The following is a 16,053-nucleotide window of genomic DNA, read 5'->3' as shown; positions in this document are numbered from 1 at the left end:
TAGTAATATTATATCTTAAACCACATTTAAGTTCTATGTAATATATATTATATACACCAAATAATATAATAAAATTGATATAAATGTCAAAAATAACAATTAATGTCTATAATATATATTATCCATGACCGAATACCCGAACCGAAACCGATCCGAAATAGACCGGTTCGGTTCGGTTTCGGTCCTAGACAATTTATCCGATGGATATTAGTTTTAATTATCTATGGGTATCGGTTCGGTTCCGGTTTTTACCCGAAACCGAATGGGTACCCGTTTAATCCGAATTCTATGCTTAAAAATATATAGATTTTTATCTTCTGAGGGTCGAATCCGGGTTGGATAGGCAAAGCAACACCTATAATACCACTATACTAATTCAACTTTATTGTATTTAATATATGTTACTAATATATATACGATTTCTATTTACTTTTCCTTTAAAAAATAAAATAAATAAATAAAAATTAGTATATAATTATTTTATTTTGCAAATATTTATATAATTCACATAAGAAACGGGTATCCGGAACCGATCCGAAACCGGTAGTACCCGATCCGAAACCCGAACTAAAATCTACTAAGTATTCATTGGGTATAGAATTCATTTATCCGAAAAACCTGGATCCAATTAGTTTCTATCCGAACCCAAACTGAATATCCGAAGTCCCAGCCCTAGGCGCTGTTAGGAAATTTATTAGTTCAGTTTTTTTAAAAAATCAATACTATTTATACCAAAATATTTTGAAATGAAAAATAACCAAAACTCTCCAAAATCAACTAAATTTATACCACTGGGTTAGGTGGTCTGTGGTCACGTTTCTTCTTCATCTCTCCTCTCTCTCTCTAGCTTTTTGTTGTCTCACTTACTTTTGTGTTCCTTCATCAATGGCCACCACTCTCTCCTTCCACTCTCCATCCAAACCAACTTCCCATTTCCATTTCCAGCTCAAACCCAAACCATCGCCGCCGCTTTTCGCGAAAGTCTCCTTCTTTCGATGCAGAGCCTCCGTCCAAACCCTCGTCGCCGTCGAGCCGGAGCCCGTTTTCACCTCCGTCAAGACTTTCGCGCCGGCGACCGTCGCTAACCTAGGCCCGGGCTTCGATTTCCTAGGCTGCGCCGTCGACGGCCTCGGCGACCACGTGACTCTCCGCGTAGACCCCTCCGTCCGCGCCGGCGAGATCCTTATCTCGGAGATCACCGGAACCGCGACGAAACTCAGCACAAATCCTCTCCGTAACTGCGCCGGAATCGCGGCGATCGCGACGATGAAGATGCTAGGGATCCGATCAGTCGGGTTGTCGTTGGATTTGCACAAGGGCCTTCCTTTAGGAAGCGGTCTAGGCTCGAGCGCAGCTAGCGCCGCCGCAGCCGCCGTGGCGGTTAACGAGATCTTCGGCCGGAAGTTAAGGAAGGAGGAATTGGTTTTAGCCGGTTTGGAATCGGAAGCTAAAGTCTCCGGTTATCACGCGGATAACATCGCGCCGGCGATCATGGGAGGGTTCGTTTTGGTTAGAAGCTACGAACCGCTTGATCTGAAGCCGTTGAGGTTCCCTTCGGACAAAGATCTCTTCTTTGTCCTAGTGAGCCCTGAGTTCGAAGCTCCGACCAAGAAGATGAGAGCTGCCTTGCCTGCAGAGATTCCGATGGCTCACCATGTCTGGAACAGTAGCCAAGCGGCTGCTTTGGTCGCGGCGGTGCTGGAGGGAGACGCGGTGATGCTCGGGAAGGCTCTGTCGGGGGATAGAGTTGTGGAGCCGACGAGGGCTCCGTTGATCCCGGGGATGGAAGCTGTGAAAAAGGCGGCTTTGGAAGCTGGAGCGTTTGGATGCACGATTAGTGGAGCTGGACCGACGGCGGTTGCGGTGGTTGGTGTGGAGGAGAAAGGAGAGGAGATTGGAGTGAAGATGGTGGAAGCTTTTATGAAAGTGGGGAACTTGAAGTCTGTTGCTTCTGTGAAGAAGCTTGATAAGATTGGTGCGAGGCTTGTCAGTAGCATCTCCAGGTGATGTTTGAGATATTCATATGGTAATAAAGATTCTAACTTTAAACTTGTACCCACTCGAGAGATAGAGAGAGAGAGAGAAAGTATAGAGATGAGATTGTTCTTTGAGTACAAGGACAGTGTTCAGTTTCTTGTGACATGCCTTTGGTTTCTTCTGAGACTTTAATTTTAGAGAGGGCGTTGTAAAAATGTGGGGATTCATGGGACGTTTTGAGTGATTGGATGTTCAATGATTTACACGTTTGTGATTTGTATTTGGAATGAACTGGTTCAGGAGTTTAAGTTTTGGTTTTCGGTTCAGTTTCTCTTCTGCGTCTTATCTAGAAAAAGTTTTGAACTTGAATCTATTCTGTAAAATATGCAAAAGCAGACCGATGGTAGCACTTCTGGTCTGCTCTAAGTCACGGATCACAGCTTTGGAATGCGATCAATAAGTGACATTGTCACAATCAGGCCTGATCAATACAAGACTAGAGAGCTAGACGACCTGAAGGAAGTTTGTTTTGCAACTGATTACCGGTCAGCGAAGCATCAGGAAAAATCAAATAAGAGAGGGAATCAGTCAAGCTATACTGAACTAAGATGAAGATAGAAAAGTATTGATGTGTATATAACACTAACAAAATGAGGCAGCAACAGAGACATGATGTATTGATGTAATAAAGATAGGATTATTATGCATCACGTAGGCAGAAATGAACTAACTGTGAACAACTTCACTTGTATAACTTGGTCATTTATGTAAAAAAGTGAACAGCAAAAAAGGCACCAATGTGTGTTCTTTTCAATATCTTTGTATCTTGTGTAGTGAATAGCAAAAAAATCTGCCACATTTCATGTTCAATCTTATTGTTACTTTCTACATAGTTGATTAGTTGAGCAATTTTATAAAGAAAAATATCTAGATTTTGCGATTAGTTTTACACTTTTACTTCTTAAACAGTATCTAAAAAAACTCTAAAATCCAATTGTGTGATTCCACTAATCACCCTTTTTTTTTCCGTCTAAAGTTTATTAAAAGGCAAAGCCCATAAAAACGAAACCACAAGGTTACAAAGATAAAGCCCAGAAACACATGGGCGAACCAAACCGTAAACCATTTTTGGGCCGCAAGCCCATCATCCTAAACCCAAAGGCGCCGCTTCATTCACTCAAGGTTCGTGAACGGGACGCGTGTCAAGATCCTCACTGCGAGGGACCACGCATCACCCGGCCGCCACGTGTTGACCGAACCACCATCAGAGAGGCACGCGTCGAAAGATCGAAACCCCACGACTTCACCGGTATGCAAACCACCGTCGCCACAATCCTCGGAAATCCACCGGAAGTCGACAACCGCTTCCGCCAGGATCAAAGAGAAAGCGCGACCAAATCTTCACCCTGGAGCCCAAAACCGTCGAAGCTATTGATCTCGAAACATCGATCTACGCTTTAAAATACATCAAACGTCTACGATCGAACCAAAAATCAACAAGGATATTCAGAACGAGAGTCGATTGGACAAAGGAAAAGCAAAAGCGTAGATCGAGAACTGATTCCAGATCAAATCGGAGAAGAAGCCGGAGAAAGGACGGTGCTATCAGAGCCACCGCTTTCCCGGAGACGATAGCCGGCGAAATCCGGTGCTGTTAGAGCCACCGTTTCCCGGAAACTAAAGTTGGCGACAGCGGTGTAAAAGGTATCACCGCTTCCCAGAATCAAGCTCGCTAACCGAAGATAAATTGATTGAACCTCCGGAAGAGATTTCATCTCGATCCTTCCTCTGTGACTGGTTTTAGAGAGAAGACAGAGCAAAAGGAGAGAGAAATCACTATAAACGTCTAAAAATGATTCCACTAATCACCCACTATATTCAAAGCTGATATTATATATTGGTATCTCATTATTTTATCTTTGTTATTTTCGTAAACAGTGCAGACCTAAAAGGCCCATGGAAAGCCCAACTGGAGAGAGGAGTCGTTAAAAAATTCCGGCAACAGTAAGCAACGAATCATCTGTAAGCGCCGGCATGGAAACCTAAATAGAAATCAACTTTTTAACACACAAAAAAAAAAAAAAAGATTCGATTTTTCCGCCTAAACCCGTTGCCGAAAGCATGGAACTTTCTTTTCCAGAATTAAAACAGAGCGTTCTGTTTCCTTCTGGGCCTTGTCTTTAGCGTCCGTGAGACGTGGACAAAGGATCGCCATCAGACACGAGAACCCTCCACGTAAGCTCTTTCCCCTCTCCTCGTGACGTGTTTCTTCATTTCTGGGTTTTGGGTTTCCCCTAGAAAACGCCAATGAGCAACTCTTTTTTTTTCTGAGGGCTAACGATTCGAAACGATCATTATAGAAGATGACAAGTGTCAAGAGGAAACTAGACGATGAACTGTCGTCTCCTTGGTTCTACACCGTTTGTACCATGGGAGGAATGCTCAGCGCCGGAACAACACATCTCGCTATAACCCCTCTTGATGTTCTGAAAGTCAACATGCAGGTTCTTGATTTGTTTCTCTGCTTCTTGATTTCTTGAAATGGGTCTTGGCCTAATTGGATTTTGATGCTAAAGATTCAGTCTTGTGTTCTCAAATTGGATCTTCATGATTGAACAGTCACTCTTTGTTTCTTCAAATTGGTAATTTGATAATAAGTCAATTTAATTTTGATGCTAAAAATCTATAATCTTGTTTATTTCTCCTAATGACTTAACCTGTTTGCTCTTTGTGTTATGTAATGATGTTTAAAACTGCTAATTTTGGCTAGCTTCATTGGTTCAGAACATCAATGACAGATCACACACTCTCACTTTGCAGGTGAATCCTGTGAAGTACAATAGCATTCCCTCAGGTTTCTCCACTCTCTTAAGAGAACATGGCCGTTCCTATCTCTGGAGAGGTTGGTCAGGGAAGCTCTTAGGCTATGGCGTTCAAGGCGGATGCAGATTCGGACTCTATGAGTATTTCAAGACACTCTACAGCAATGTCTTGCCTAACAACAACAGAACTTCCATATATTTTCTCAGTAGCGCTTCTGCTCAGATATTCGCAGATATGGCCTTGTGTCCTTTTGAAGCTATTAAAGTTAGAGTTCAGACGCAGCCCTTGTTTGCCAAAGGGTTGCTTGATGGGTTTCCAAGAGTATATAGAAACGAAGGTCTTGCTGGGTAAGCCCTTGTTCTCAGAATCATTTTGATTATCTGTCACTTCGCGTTTGTTTTTTTTGAGTCTTTATCTCTCTCTCCAAATGCAGCTTTCACAGGGGGCTTTTCCCGCTCTGGTGTCGCAATCTCCCATGTAATACATATTCTGTTTTACTCTCTTCATGCATTGCTTCACTAAATCATTCTGAACATTATCATCCCTCTGTATCAGTTTGATCTTATTCTAGTTTAGACATTAGCTTGAAGATATGAAACAAATATTTGAGCTGTGGATTGCCCATTAGCTTTTTTTTTTTTTGTGAAATTGGTTCTGTTCTCTACCAAAACAGTATCTTTAGGGGTTATTTTTGTTTATTCTTTTTTTTGGGGTTTTTTTTGGGTTTGGGTAATTTTCGTTTTTGGTTAATTTGGTTCTGCCACAATCAATGAGCCGAAAATATTTTTCGGTTCGGTTTTTGATTATTTTTAGTTTTATACTTTTTGGGATTTCAGTAAAATTATTTTAAAAATCTGGATAAGTTATATAGCTAACTTCGGTTATTTTCTGTTATTTTTGGTTAGTTCTGTTCGGTTATTTTGGTTGATTTCTGTTATCTTTGAGTTTTTCGGTTTTTCTTTTCTTTTTTTTTTTTTTTGAAATCGTAAACCAAACTGAAAACCGAATTTTCAATCTAAACCGAGCTCAAAACCGTAACCAAGCCGAAAAACTGCAAATTTTGGTTCGGTTTGGACAAAATCTGCAGGCCTATGGTGATATTCTTATTGATTATGTCTCCTATGTGGTTTCAGTTTCTATGGTGATGTTCTCAACGTTTGAGCAGTCAGTGGAGTTTATATATAAGAACATTATCCAGAAAAGGAAGCAAGATTGCTCTAAGTCGCAACAACTCGGTGTCACATGTCTAGCTGGCTACACTGCTGGAGCCGTAGGTACAATCATCTCTAACCCCGCTGATGTGGTTGTTTCGTCTCTTTACAACAACAAAGCCAAGAATGTGTTGCAGGTAGTCACTTAACCATCATTAATAAATCAATCTTGAAAATCCATTCCACCGAGAAAGTATTCTTGCGTGACATTTTGCTTACTGCTTGATGAGCTTCAGGCTGTGAGGAACATTGGGTTAGTTGGTCTTTTCACCAGAAGTCTTCCTGTTCGAATCACCATAGTGGGGCCTGTCATAACCTTACAATGGTTTTTTTATGACGCCATCAAAGTCTTGAGTGGATTGTAAGTAGTCTTCTCTCCAAATTTCCATATCAGAAGCTCTGATTGTCATCTAACCAGTGATTATACGATTGTTGAAAACGTAGCCCTACAAGTGGAGGAGTTGAGAAACCGGTGGATGCAACTAAATTAGCAGTGTGAGGCTTAGAAGAGTAGATTTATCATGTCAACATCAGAACCAGAAACTCAAAACATATTATTATGTATGATTGTTATGCAAGTAGATACCATCTTGTGAGTGTGTCGTGTAGCGGTTCAAATGACCGTTTTGATATGTTTTTTTTTCCACTGCAAATGCATTTGTTCAACCGCTGGATTTGGATTGTAAGTAAAGTGCCAATAATTATATTTTTTTAAAAGGAGAGTTCTTATATTGGTTATGTTACGGACCATCTCGGCTATCAAAAAAATGATTTGAGAGAATACTAAACTCCTCTTCATTCATTAATATTATAGTGCTAAATAGATGTTTGTGTTAGAAATGATTAAATGAATAAAATTTTGGTTGGATTTATGAGTTATCTTCTACGATCTAGATCCGTAATAACAATGTTAATACTGTGCATATATTTATATTTGTGATAACGTGAATCTATCACAATTAGGCGATGGTATTATTTCTATATTTTGTATAATAAGTATGTATAATTTGACTTTCTATATTAAAAAAAAAAGGAATGGACAATAATTATCTATAGGAAACAACTGTAGTCCGAAACTAAATTCGTGGTCACGTGCGGAGACATGCGATCCTATAATCACTAGCCGACAGTGACATGTCTCACGTCTCTGTCATTGTAAGAAAAGAGATGATGATGCAAAAAAGGCAAAAAATGTACAATCTTCATCAACCAATCTGAAAAGTCAACATAATAAGTCTTAATTGCTCTTAAAATCAATTAGTCGTCAACTGTTAGTTGGTAAACTAACTCTTAACTATATGCATCTAACAATAGGTATTCTTGTAACGAGCTAAGTTGGGCATTGTAAGCACATCCCAACTCTAATAAAGCTACAACGTTTGGCTTATAATCATTCTCACAAAAATAACATTTCTTGTTTACAAGATTAACAATTTTAAATTCGCTACTTTGCAAGTTGCAACTATCATTAGACCAGATGATTAAATAATAATTAAATGGGAAACGAATGAAGAAGGTGAGACGAAACAACGTTTAGGTGATGAGCACTAAGACCCCCTTTCCTCGTTTGCACCATCCTCTCTCCTTCATCATCATAACAAATCCACAAAAGAATAAATCTTTACACTCTGATTGTTGATTCAGCGCATCCACTAGCACATTCTCTCAACAATAGTAATCAGAATTCTTAATCTTAATCCTAATCCTCTGTTCTGCTATTTTGGTACAAGATCCTCTGTTCTGCTATTCAGGTACAAGATCCTCTGTTTTTGTTATGTTTCTTTTTATTATAGATTCCTCATTTATTATTTCTTTTGATTATTTTTGGTCAAATGGTCGATGAACAAAATTTTATGATTTATGATGCTTGATCTGATGTGGGGGATCTGATCTCATTCCAAGTTCGAAACTTCTGAAAAAAAATTGCTTCTCTCTTTTTGATTTGGGTTTCTTATCTATTTTTTTTTTCTCTCCATTAATAGTGTTTGTTGGATGAAGAGAAGAAGAAGAAGCTGAAAATTGTAAATATAAAGTTTCATGGGCAATTCATGTCGTGGTTCTTTCAAGGACAAAGTCTACGAGGGTAATAATAGTCGTCCCGAGGAAAATTCAAGAACCACCACCAACGATCATTCTCCGACAGCAGAACAAGACTTCCCCAAAGAAGATTCGAACAACAATCCCGTTCCTGTAAAAGAACCTTTTATACGGCGTAACATGGACAATCAAGCTTACTACGTTCTTGGTCACAAGACTCCCAACATCCGCGATCTATACACCTTGAGCCGCAAGTTAGGACAAGGACAATTCGGGACGACGTATCTTTGCACCGAGGTCGCCACAGGGGTTGACTACGCTTGTAAATCTATATCCAAGAGGAAACTGATATCCAAGGAAGATGTCGAGGATGTCAGGAGGGAGATTCAGATAATGCACCATTTGGCGGGTCACAAGAACATTGTTACGATCAAAGGAGCTTATGAGGACCCTTTGTATGTTCACATTGTGATGGAGGTTTGTGCTGGTGGTGAGTTGTTTGATAGGATTATTCAGAGAGGGCATTACAGCGAGAGGAAAGCTGCCGAGCTGACCAAGATTGTTGTCGGTGTTGTTGAGGCGTGCCATTCTCTTGGTGTCATGCATAGAGACTTGAAGCCTGAGAATTTCTTGTTGGTTAATAAGGATGATGATTTCTCTCTCAAGGCCATTGATTTTGGTCTCTCTGTTTTCTTCAAACCAGGTAATGTGGTATCTTCTTTAGTGTCAGAGCATCTTAGGTAACCTGTAGAGCTTGATCTATTATAGAGTGTTCATTTTGCTTTGCCTAAATGTGTTTTATTTATTATAATTTCAGGCCAAATATTCAAGGATGTTGTTGGAAGTCCATATTACGTTGCTCCAGAGGTTCTTTTAAAACATTATGGTCCAGAAGCTGATGTGTGGACTGCTGGTGTTATTCTCTATATTTTACTAAGTGGTGTCCCTCCCTTTTGGGCAGGTATGCGTTACGCTTAAAATGTGCTTCTCTTAATGCCATAAACTAGATTTTTCTCTTTTTTTTGAAGTAATGTTAAATTGCTTTAAAAAAACTGTTTTGACAACTTTAGTCCGAGAAGATTACTATCTATATCTTTCCTTACAAACTTAGATGACCAATAAGATTACCATAAACTAGATTTCCTGAAGTTTGGTTTTGTGTTAATGGAATCAGAAACACAACAAGGAATATTTGATGCTGTCTTGAAAGGGGATGTCGACTTTGAGTCAGACCCGTGGCCTGTTATATCAGACAGTGCTAAAGATCTGATCAGCAAGATGTTATGCTCTAGACCTTCTGAACGCTTAACCGCTCATGAAGTCTTGCGTGCGTATTCACTTTATCTTCAATAAGTGGTTTACATTTGTTTAGCAACCACACAACATAATAAGACTATGTATCTTTTGTTCAGGACATCCATGGATCTGTGAGAACGGAGTTGCACCAGATAGAGCACTTGATCCGGCTGTTCTGTCTCGTCTCAAACAGTTTTCTGCAATGAATAAATTAAAGAAGATGGCTTTAAAGGTGAGTGAGCTTTGTATTTTGGAACTTTATTTTCCACATTTATTTGAGATTTAACTTAATTATGGTTAATCAGGTGATAGCTGAGAGCCTCTCGGAAGAAGAGATTGCAGGTTTAAGAGCAATGTTTGAGGCAATGGATACTGATAACAGCGGTGCAATCACTTTTGATGAACTTAAAGCTGGATTGAGAAGATATGGCTCAACTTTGAAAGACACTGAGATCAGAGATCTTATGGAAGCGGTAACAATGCATCCTTTTATAATACACTACTTCATGTCGCTATATAAGACAGACAATGACAATAGTCTTGTTGTTGTATCTTAGGCTGATGTTGACAACAGTGGTACAATAGACTACAGCGAGTTTATTGCAGCGACAATCCATCTGAATAAACTAGACAGAGAAGAGCATCTCGTCTCTGCGTTTCAGTACTTTGATAAAGATGGAAGTGGTTATATTACCATTGATGAGCTGCAACAATCGTGCGTTGAACATGGGATGACCGATGTTTTTCTTGAAGATGTAATCAAAGAAGTCGATCAAGACAATGTAACGCTTTGCTTCTCGACATGTTTTAGACCGATGTTTGTGTCTTTTTAAGCTGATATGGTGTTTCTTGATATAGGATGGACGGATTGACTATGGCGAATTTGTTGCGATGATGCAAAAGGGAAATGCTGGTGTTGGGAGACGAACAATGAAAAATAGCCTAAACATCAGCATGAGAGATGTGTAGCCACATACACAATACATATCAGAGTCTTTGGAACATTTTCTCGGTGAGGCTGCAAATGTTTCCACAGAATCAATATTTGCAATCTTCAATCCCAGAGAAGGCTGAAGAGATAACTGGATTCATAGATGCAAGAACGCAGGTGAATCCCTTGAAGGTTTGAGTTTAAAATGTATAAGAAAACCCACTGTTTCATCAGTAGATGTGAGGACTGTTTCTGTTGTCTCTCTGTTTTGTTTGTTTGTAACGATTGTTAAAAGTTTGGTGAACATTGTTTTATCTCCATTGTTTAAAGCTTTGACCTTTTTTGGGTTTTTGAGAGATCAATCATCTTCCATTTGATAACAAATGTAATTGCTATATAAGTTGTGTGATTTCTAATGCATATTTCTAATTTAATTTATGTAATGACACGGCAACGAGAGTAATATAAAGTATAAACACTGTGCTTCAAGCCGAGGTCTATCTCTTCTTTTGTTACAGCCGAATACACAAAACATCTGCCTATGAACACACAAACATATTACATGTATATGAATATATGAAAAGAGCAATAATTTAATGATGTGGAATGTGGATTATGATGAGCTAATAAGTCTCAATAATGTCATCACAGTGATGTCTTGGAACCAAAGTTCAGGTTGTTCCAAACAGGTCAATCATACGTTGGTCCCAATATGGTAGATTGGAACGTGATAGGGAAACCGGAAACCCATGTGCTCCCACTGGTTAATAATCTACCGGAGCATATTATACTCTTCACGTTTCACAATATATGCATTGAATTATTTTTTGTTACTTTTCATTATTATATATTCCATAAAATGGTCAAACTGAATTCATCCTTGTACAGTATATTACAAGAGGAACATTATTACCAACTAGCCTTACAAACATAAATTATTAACAGAATTATCATTATGCTAAAGTGTCAGGATAATATGCTCTCTCACATCTCTAAACTAAAAAACTATTTTTACTAAATTAAAATATCATTGGCAAATACCAATTATATATAGAGGATACAAAACATAGTTAAAGTGATCAAATTAGGTTTCATTAAAAGTCAAATAACAATTATACTTCTTTTCTATAAATGTATTGACAAGCATCATGGTGGGTGATGGAGTTACACTTGGAGCATTCCGACAAGGGTTACTGAATTTTCTCGAAATTATTATTTAGTTAATTCACATTAGAACAACATAACCTTATTAATAAATCATTTACATGGAAGTGAGTTCTTCAACTAGAAGAATGAACACAATCTAAAGAACAGAAACATACATCTTTCCCGCTGATCATAAAAACCAGTTTGTCTTGGCAGATACGGTGACATGTATGACAAATCGACCGAGAAACACTACTGTTGTAGTAATCTCTTTAGTGAGACCATCCACTTTGATCCTATGACTAGGTTTCAGATAAGGATATTTCCCTATCATGCATCCAATATGTAGAGTGGTGATGCAATCGTGGTAGATGTAGTACAACATCTCTACATTTATTTCTTCTTCGCATATCTCACCCCATGAAAACTGCTTAAATCTCTGGTAACTTTTATCACAATATAGAGTGAGTGGATGAACGTCGTGCTTGTATTTTACCAATCTTGGTAAAGTCACACATTTGAACTCCAACCGGATGTAGCACATGACACAGTACACCACATTCGTTGAATATTGATCACAACCCTTGCACAAATATTCAAAATTTGAAGTTGAATTAAAGAGAGGGTGTGGAGGGTGGGCTATATCCAATGGATCCGTAAAGGAAGCACAATTTACATCGATTTGGAACCCACAATCCTTTTGACTACACTGATACATGAATCCATAAGATTCTCGGTGACATATAGAGCAAGTGAAGAATCCCTCTTCGATATTCATCATGTCGATTCGTAAGATTAATGGATGACGATGCAAAGAACTTTCCATCTTCCGGGGAAGACTCCCACATGCCTCGTGGAGAGCGAAATCACATTGCCTGCAAGACAAGAAACGACCAAATTCAATTGGAAGAATGCATGCCTGACATACATGGTCTTCTTTTCCTTCATGTACCAATAGGTCATGATCATGCCTGACATAAAATTTATTAATTATTTTTAAGATCTAATTCTCAGAAGACTTCCTCTAAAAGATTTCTGGAAGAGTTCGATTTTGGCAGAAAACCTAAATTCTTCTAAAATTTAGACGGAAGTCCTAAATTTTGTCAGAATTCTTATGTGAATCTTCCAGATCCTATAATCAAATAATTAAGCAAAAAACATTTTCTTAAATTTGTAAAATACTTAGAAAGTGTTTAAATCAAGTTATTAGATATTCAATAAACACATATAGGTCAAATTAAAAAAAAATCAAAATCTAACCTAAAAATACCAAAAATACTATAACATATGTTACCAAACCCTAAACCAAAGATTATCATGAATTAATCTACATTCACTCATCTATGTTGAAAATAATTCAGTTTTAGTAAAACAAAATTTACATCATTTAGAAATGTTTATTATCACATGATTTCAATTTTTTTCCAATCAAAATATTTTATAAAAAATTTTAAATTATTTTAAAAATCTACTGAACGAAAAAACTTACAAATACAACTTCTTTGCAAGTCTTTTCACACGGAGGGTTATAATGGTAAAACTCAATACATGTTTTTATTTGGTCATAAGAAGATTGTTGTAATTTCTCTAGTTTTTTGGATTATTTTTTGCATTTAATTGAATTTGAAAGTACATTTTTATATTCAAAATTAAGTTTAAGTCATTTTTTGCAATTTCACTTAAATATATTGTGTCCCATATAAAATATTTTTCTAGATCTACCCCTGCACACCACGACTCTATTGGTTAAATGTTTTATTAAAAAAAAATATAAAACCTGAGATACTCAATTTAAGCAAGCACAAATCTCAATTCTCAATTTTTGTAAAAAATAATCACACTGTTGGGGAGAAGTCAAACAGAGAGAAGATCACTGAGATAAAATTAACTCTGAACTTCATTGTATTTGAAAACACAGTCATAGAGCCTCCCTCCAAGAAACTCTGCTACTTCAATATGCTTCACCTTCATAACAAAAGGATGGCACATGGCTAAGGAGAAAGAAGCAAGAAAACACTAAAACATTTCTTTTCGCTAGTAAAATTACCTACCATTCCGATCTTGAGAGAATCACACTTGAACTGAGCATAAAGGTTAGTCTCAATACCACGACCCTGATCATGAGAACAGCCACAGTTAACAAAGCCAAGACTAGTTAAAATACTTGTTCAAATGCTCTTCACTTTCACACTATAAACTGAGACTCACCATGCCTTCTATGATGACCAAGTCTGCATCAGCTGAAATGTCAGCAAGCTCCTGTGACACTCTTGACAGATCTATAACCTGAAACATGTTTTAAAGAGGGAGAAGAAGGTAAACAAAAACTCAAGAATCTAATGAACAAAAAACCCATTTCTCTTACCGCTAAGTCGTTCCCTGAATTTGCTACCAGAAGCTTCGAAGTATCAACGCCTATCAGTTGGCCATCCTCATCATTCAACTAGTAAATCATGACTACTAAATAAGAATCACCATTTAAAAAAAAGGCTGAAAGTATCAAGAATCATTTCATTCAGTTTACCTGTGACAAGATCTCTGTAAGCTCGGTATATGTTACATCGTTGATGGCTGGCAGATCGTTAGCAGCCAGCACCACCTTCAAAGGGAAGAAAGATGAAGATATGTAGCAGAGTTTTAGAATATACTCTGGCATCAATAGTCAAAAGAATGAAACCTGCATTCCTCGACGAAGCATCTCTCTTGCAAACGGCAGTATACCCAAAATGATGTCTGCACCAGAGTTGTCAACAAAAATCACTGCCTGTCATCAAAAACAGAAACGAAACAAATGGAGTTTGTCAAGCGGTCTCTATCTCTGAAGTATGAACAAAGCAGCAAAACAAAGGAGTGAGAGTGACCTTCTTCCAGCGGTTCTTGAACCAGTTGGATTGGAAGCTGTCCAAGTCATCAATGACCCAAGGTCTCGGAACCAAGTTTTGAGAGGTAGCCAAGAAAGATAAACCATCTCTTGAAAACACCTCAGCAAGCTTTAGAAAAAAAGACAAGAGCCTGTAAACAATAACACGCTTCCCGTAGGAATGTACAAGAAAAAGAGAGATTTACCTGAGCAGAACCAAGATCGAAGATGTTACCAGCAAACATCCCTCTCACCAAATTTTCCAAACGCTCTCCTTCATCTTCAATAGCATCACTCAGGCTGACAACTTCAGGAAAGAGAGATATAGCCTTTGCATTCTCTTCATCCTATTGAATATGAACTCATTATAATCAGAGAGATAGAGAGTATCAGAGAACTGGTGCTATCTTAAAACCTCAAGATAGAGAATTCATACCTTCACTTTCTTGAATATGTCCATGAATCCTAACTCTCTGAGTAAATGCTCACGAGCTCTGCCGAGACTCTGTAAACAAACCATAAAGCTCCATGTAAAACAAAGCTCATCACTACAATTCAAGGGGCCATTCTTCTGACTTACAACGCCATCTGGTGGACCGCCATGGCTCTCTGGATCTTTCTTCCAGTCTTCTAGAATTCCCCCATATCTTCCCATATTCAAAGTAAGATATTAAACGCAAATCGAAGAGGCTTAAACACAATCTCTGAATTGCATACACTTCAAGAGTACTTCAGAAATTATGATAAACACACACACACAAACAAGCAGGACACAAAACTCGTCTACCTTATGAAGGTGACACTAGCAAGAGATTTCTTAGGATACAAAACCTTGAGTAGTAAAATACCAAATACATACACACACAAAAATGTACCTTTCTGCAAATTGTTGAGCTCTTGCAGGAGCATCTGAAACAGTTGTATCACTTTCTGCACGTTTCCTGCGAATGAAACAGATTTCGAAGATTGAGATTTTCTAGTTAATATGTTTTCTATAAGCTTTCAGAAGCAACCCTATCGTTTCCTCCTCATTTTACTTAAGTAACAAAGCTCATGAAAAATCCAGATAAGTCAACGCTACAACTACCAACGAGAGTTTCCTGTTAATTCTTGATTACAAAATCAAAGCACCCGATCAACATGAATAATCACTGGTTAACAAAAAAAAAACTCAAGATTAAAGAGAGAGAGAAGGAACTTGAAAGAAGGGATGGAGTTGGCGAAGACGTTGATCCAGGAGATCTCAGTGGGAGTGGCAATCTTGGGATTATCCGAAGGGAATCTGTAAGGAATGGTGCAAGCCCTGTAGTTTACTTCTATTGGCTTCGGTATTAGTGGAAACGGTACCATCTCCATTTCTACGAGTCTGTGATCTTCTGCACCCTATTAAATGTCATTTATCTCTGACGACGCTAGCCTGCTATCTTCACCACCACACGATTAGATGTCTTTATGTCAGTTGTTTGTATTTAAATCCAGATAGTGTAGCCAAGTTCCAAACTTTGTGGTGTTTATAGTTTCCACAACGAGATCAGACAGAGAAGATCAGGAAGTAAAAGGAGTTAGGGGGTTTTTGGGCTTCAAAGACATGGAAAACATGACACTGAGTTGTCTTTCTGGCCAATCCAAGTGAACTTGTTTTGAGGGTAGACGTACATAAATCAAAGCCAGTGCTTAAGTTGGTGTGGAAGAAGATTCACATGTGTCCCTTATGTTGTTGATTTCAGACAAGATATTCGCTTAACCAAGCTTTTTGGAAACTGGCAAGTGTT

At 38.2% G+C, this 16,053-nt stretch overlaps 4 protein-coding genes across 7 annotated transcripts; 3 read left to right on the top strand and 1 right to left on the bottom strand.

Moving 5' to 3' along the window:
• The first annotated feature begins 759 nt into the window (after window positions 1-759).
• Window positions 760-2,303, top strand: LOC106348350 (homoserine kinase-like). The gene has a single exon (XM_048735044.1). The coding sequence runs from the start codon at window positions 886-888 to the stop codon at window positions 2,005-2,007; it is 1,122 nt and encodes a 373-aa protein (XP_048591001.1). The 5' UTR covers window positions 760-885; the 3' UTR covers window positions 2,008-2,303.
• Window positions 2,304-3,999: 1,696 nt separating this feature from the next.
• LOC106348351 (mitochondrial phosphate carrier protein 1, mitochondrial) lies at window positions 4,000-6,742 on the top strand. 2 transcript variants are annotated; one of them, XM_013788074.3, is made up of 7 exons: window positions 4,000-4,212; window positions 4,338-4,481; window positions 4,798-5,147; window positions 5,234-5,277; window positions 5,934-6,148; window positions 6,248-6,372; window positions 6,456-6,742. In XM_013788074.3, exons 2-7 carry the CDS (start codon window positions 4,341-4,343, stop codon window positions 6,508-6,510), a joined length of 930 nt encoding a protein of 309 aa, XP_013643528.2. In that variant the 5' UTR covers window positions 4,000-4,212; window positions 4,338-4,340; the 3' UTR covers window positions 6,511-6,742. The 2 variants fall into 2 exon arrangements, with proteins under 2 accessions (XP_013643528.2, XP_048591000.1); XM_048735043.1 differs by having other exon boundaries at window positions 4,000-4,481.
• Window positions 6,743-7,512: 770 nt separating this feature from the next.
• On the top strand, window positions 7,513-10,723 carry LOC106348352 (calcium-dependent protein kinase 6). Its single transcript, XM_048735040.1, has 8 exons — window positions 7,513-7,762; window positions 7,994-8,751; window positions 8,866-9,009; window positions 9,223-9,375; window positions 9,461-9,576; window positions 9,650-9,817; window positions 9,902-10,126; window positions 10,203-10,723. The coding sequence occupies exons 2-8, from the start codon at window positions 8,049-8,051 to the stop codon at window positions 10,311-10,313; spliced, it is 1,620 nt and encodes a 539-aa protein (XP_048590997.1). The 5' UTR covers window positions 7,513-7,762; window positions 7,994-8,048; the 3' UTR covers window positions 10,314-10,723.
• Window positions 10,724-13,161: 2,438 nt separating this feature from the next.
• Window positions 13,162-16,024, bottom strand: BNAA06G25860D (damage-control phosphatase At2g17340). 3 transcript variants are annotated; one of them, XM_013788078.3, is made up of 12 exons: window positions 15,480-16,024; window positions 15,157-15,222; window positions 14,862-14,928; window positions 14,718-14,786; window positions 14,488-14,628; window positions 14,283-14,411; window positions 14,099-14,185; window positions 13,946-14,020; window positions 13,787-13,864; window positions 13,630-13,707; window positions 13,473-13,535; window positions 13,162-13,386 (listed from the first exon to the last, which is right to left on the bottom strand). In XM_013788078.3, the coding sequence occupies exons 1-12, from the start codon at window positions 15,635-15,637 to the stop codon at window positions 13,306-13,308; spliced, it is 1,092 nt and encodes a 363-aa protein (XP_013643532.2). In that variant the 5' UTR covers window positions 15,638-16,024; the 3' UTR covers window positions 13,162-13,305. The 3 variants fall into 3 exon arrangements, with proteins under 3 accessions (XP_013643532.2, XP_048590998.1, XP_048590999.1); XM_048735041.1 differs by having other exon boundaries at window positions 14,718-14,928; XM_048735042.1 differs by having other exon boundaries at window positions 13,787-13,813; window positions 14,718-14,928.
• Window positions 16,025-16,053: the final 29 nt, after the last annotated feature.

The sequence above is a fragment of the Brassica napus genome, chromosome A6 (assembly GCF_020379485.1).
Source record: "Brassica napus cultivar Da-Ae chromosome A6, Da-Ae, whole genome shotgun sequence".
In the NCBI taxonomy this organism is placed as follows: domain Eukaryota; kingdom Viridiplantae; phylum Streptophyta; class Magnoliopsida; order Brassicales; family Brassicaceae; genus Brassica; species Brassica napus.
This window is presented reverse-complemented; position numbering and strand designations above follow the sequence as displayed.

What these genes read in the sequence shown, in the direction of transcription:
- LOC106348350 (XM_048735044.1), top strand. Translation starts at nt 886, where the DNA reads ATGGCCACCACTCTCTCCTTCCACTCTCCATCCAAACCAACTTCCCAT.
- LOC106348351 (XM_013788074.3), top strand. Translation starts at nt 4,341, where the DNA reads ATGACAAGTGTCAAGAGGAAACTAGACGATGAACTGTCGTCTCCTTGG. An exon ending in TTCTGAAAGTCAACATGCAG is followed by an intron (nt 4,482 to 4,797) that starts GTTCTTGATTTG and finishes CTCACTTTGCAG; the next exon opens with GTGAATCCTGTGAAGTACAA. An exon ending in AGAAACGAAGGTCTTGCTGG is followed by an intron (nt 5,148 to 5,233) that starts GTAAGCCCTTGT and finishes CTCCAAATGCAG; the next exon opens with CTTTCACAGGGGGCTTTTCC.
- LOC106348352 (XM_048735040.1), top strand. Translation starts at nt 8,049, where the DNA reads ATGGGCAATTCATGTCGTGGTTCTTTCAAGGACAAAGTCTACGAGGGT. An exon ending in TAAAGAAGATGGCTTTAAAG is followed by an intron (nt 9,577 to 9,649) that starts GTGAGTGAGCTT and finishes ATGGTTAATCAG; the next exon opens with GTGATAGCTGAGAGCCTCTC. An exon ending in TCAGAGATCTTATGGAAGCG is followed by an intron (nt 9,818 to 9,901) that starts GTAACAATGCAT and finishes GTTGTATCTTAG; the next exon opens with GCTGATGTTGACAACAGTGG.
- BNAA06G25860D (XM_048735041.1), bottom strand. Translation starts at nt 15,637, where the DNA reads ATGGAGATGGTACCGTTTCCACTAATACCGAAGCCAATAGAAGTAAAC. An exon ending in TTACAGAGATCTTGTCACAG is followed by an intron (nt 13,865 to 13,945) that starts GTAAACTGAATG and finishes ATGATTTACTAG; the next exon opens with TTGAATGATGAGGATGGCCA. An exon ending in TGGTCATCATAGAAGGCATG is followed by an intron (nt 13,536 to 13,629) that starts GTGAGTCTCAGT and finishes TCTCATGATCAG; the next exon opens with GGTCGTGGTATTGAGACTAA.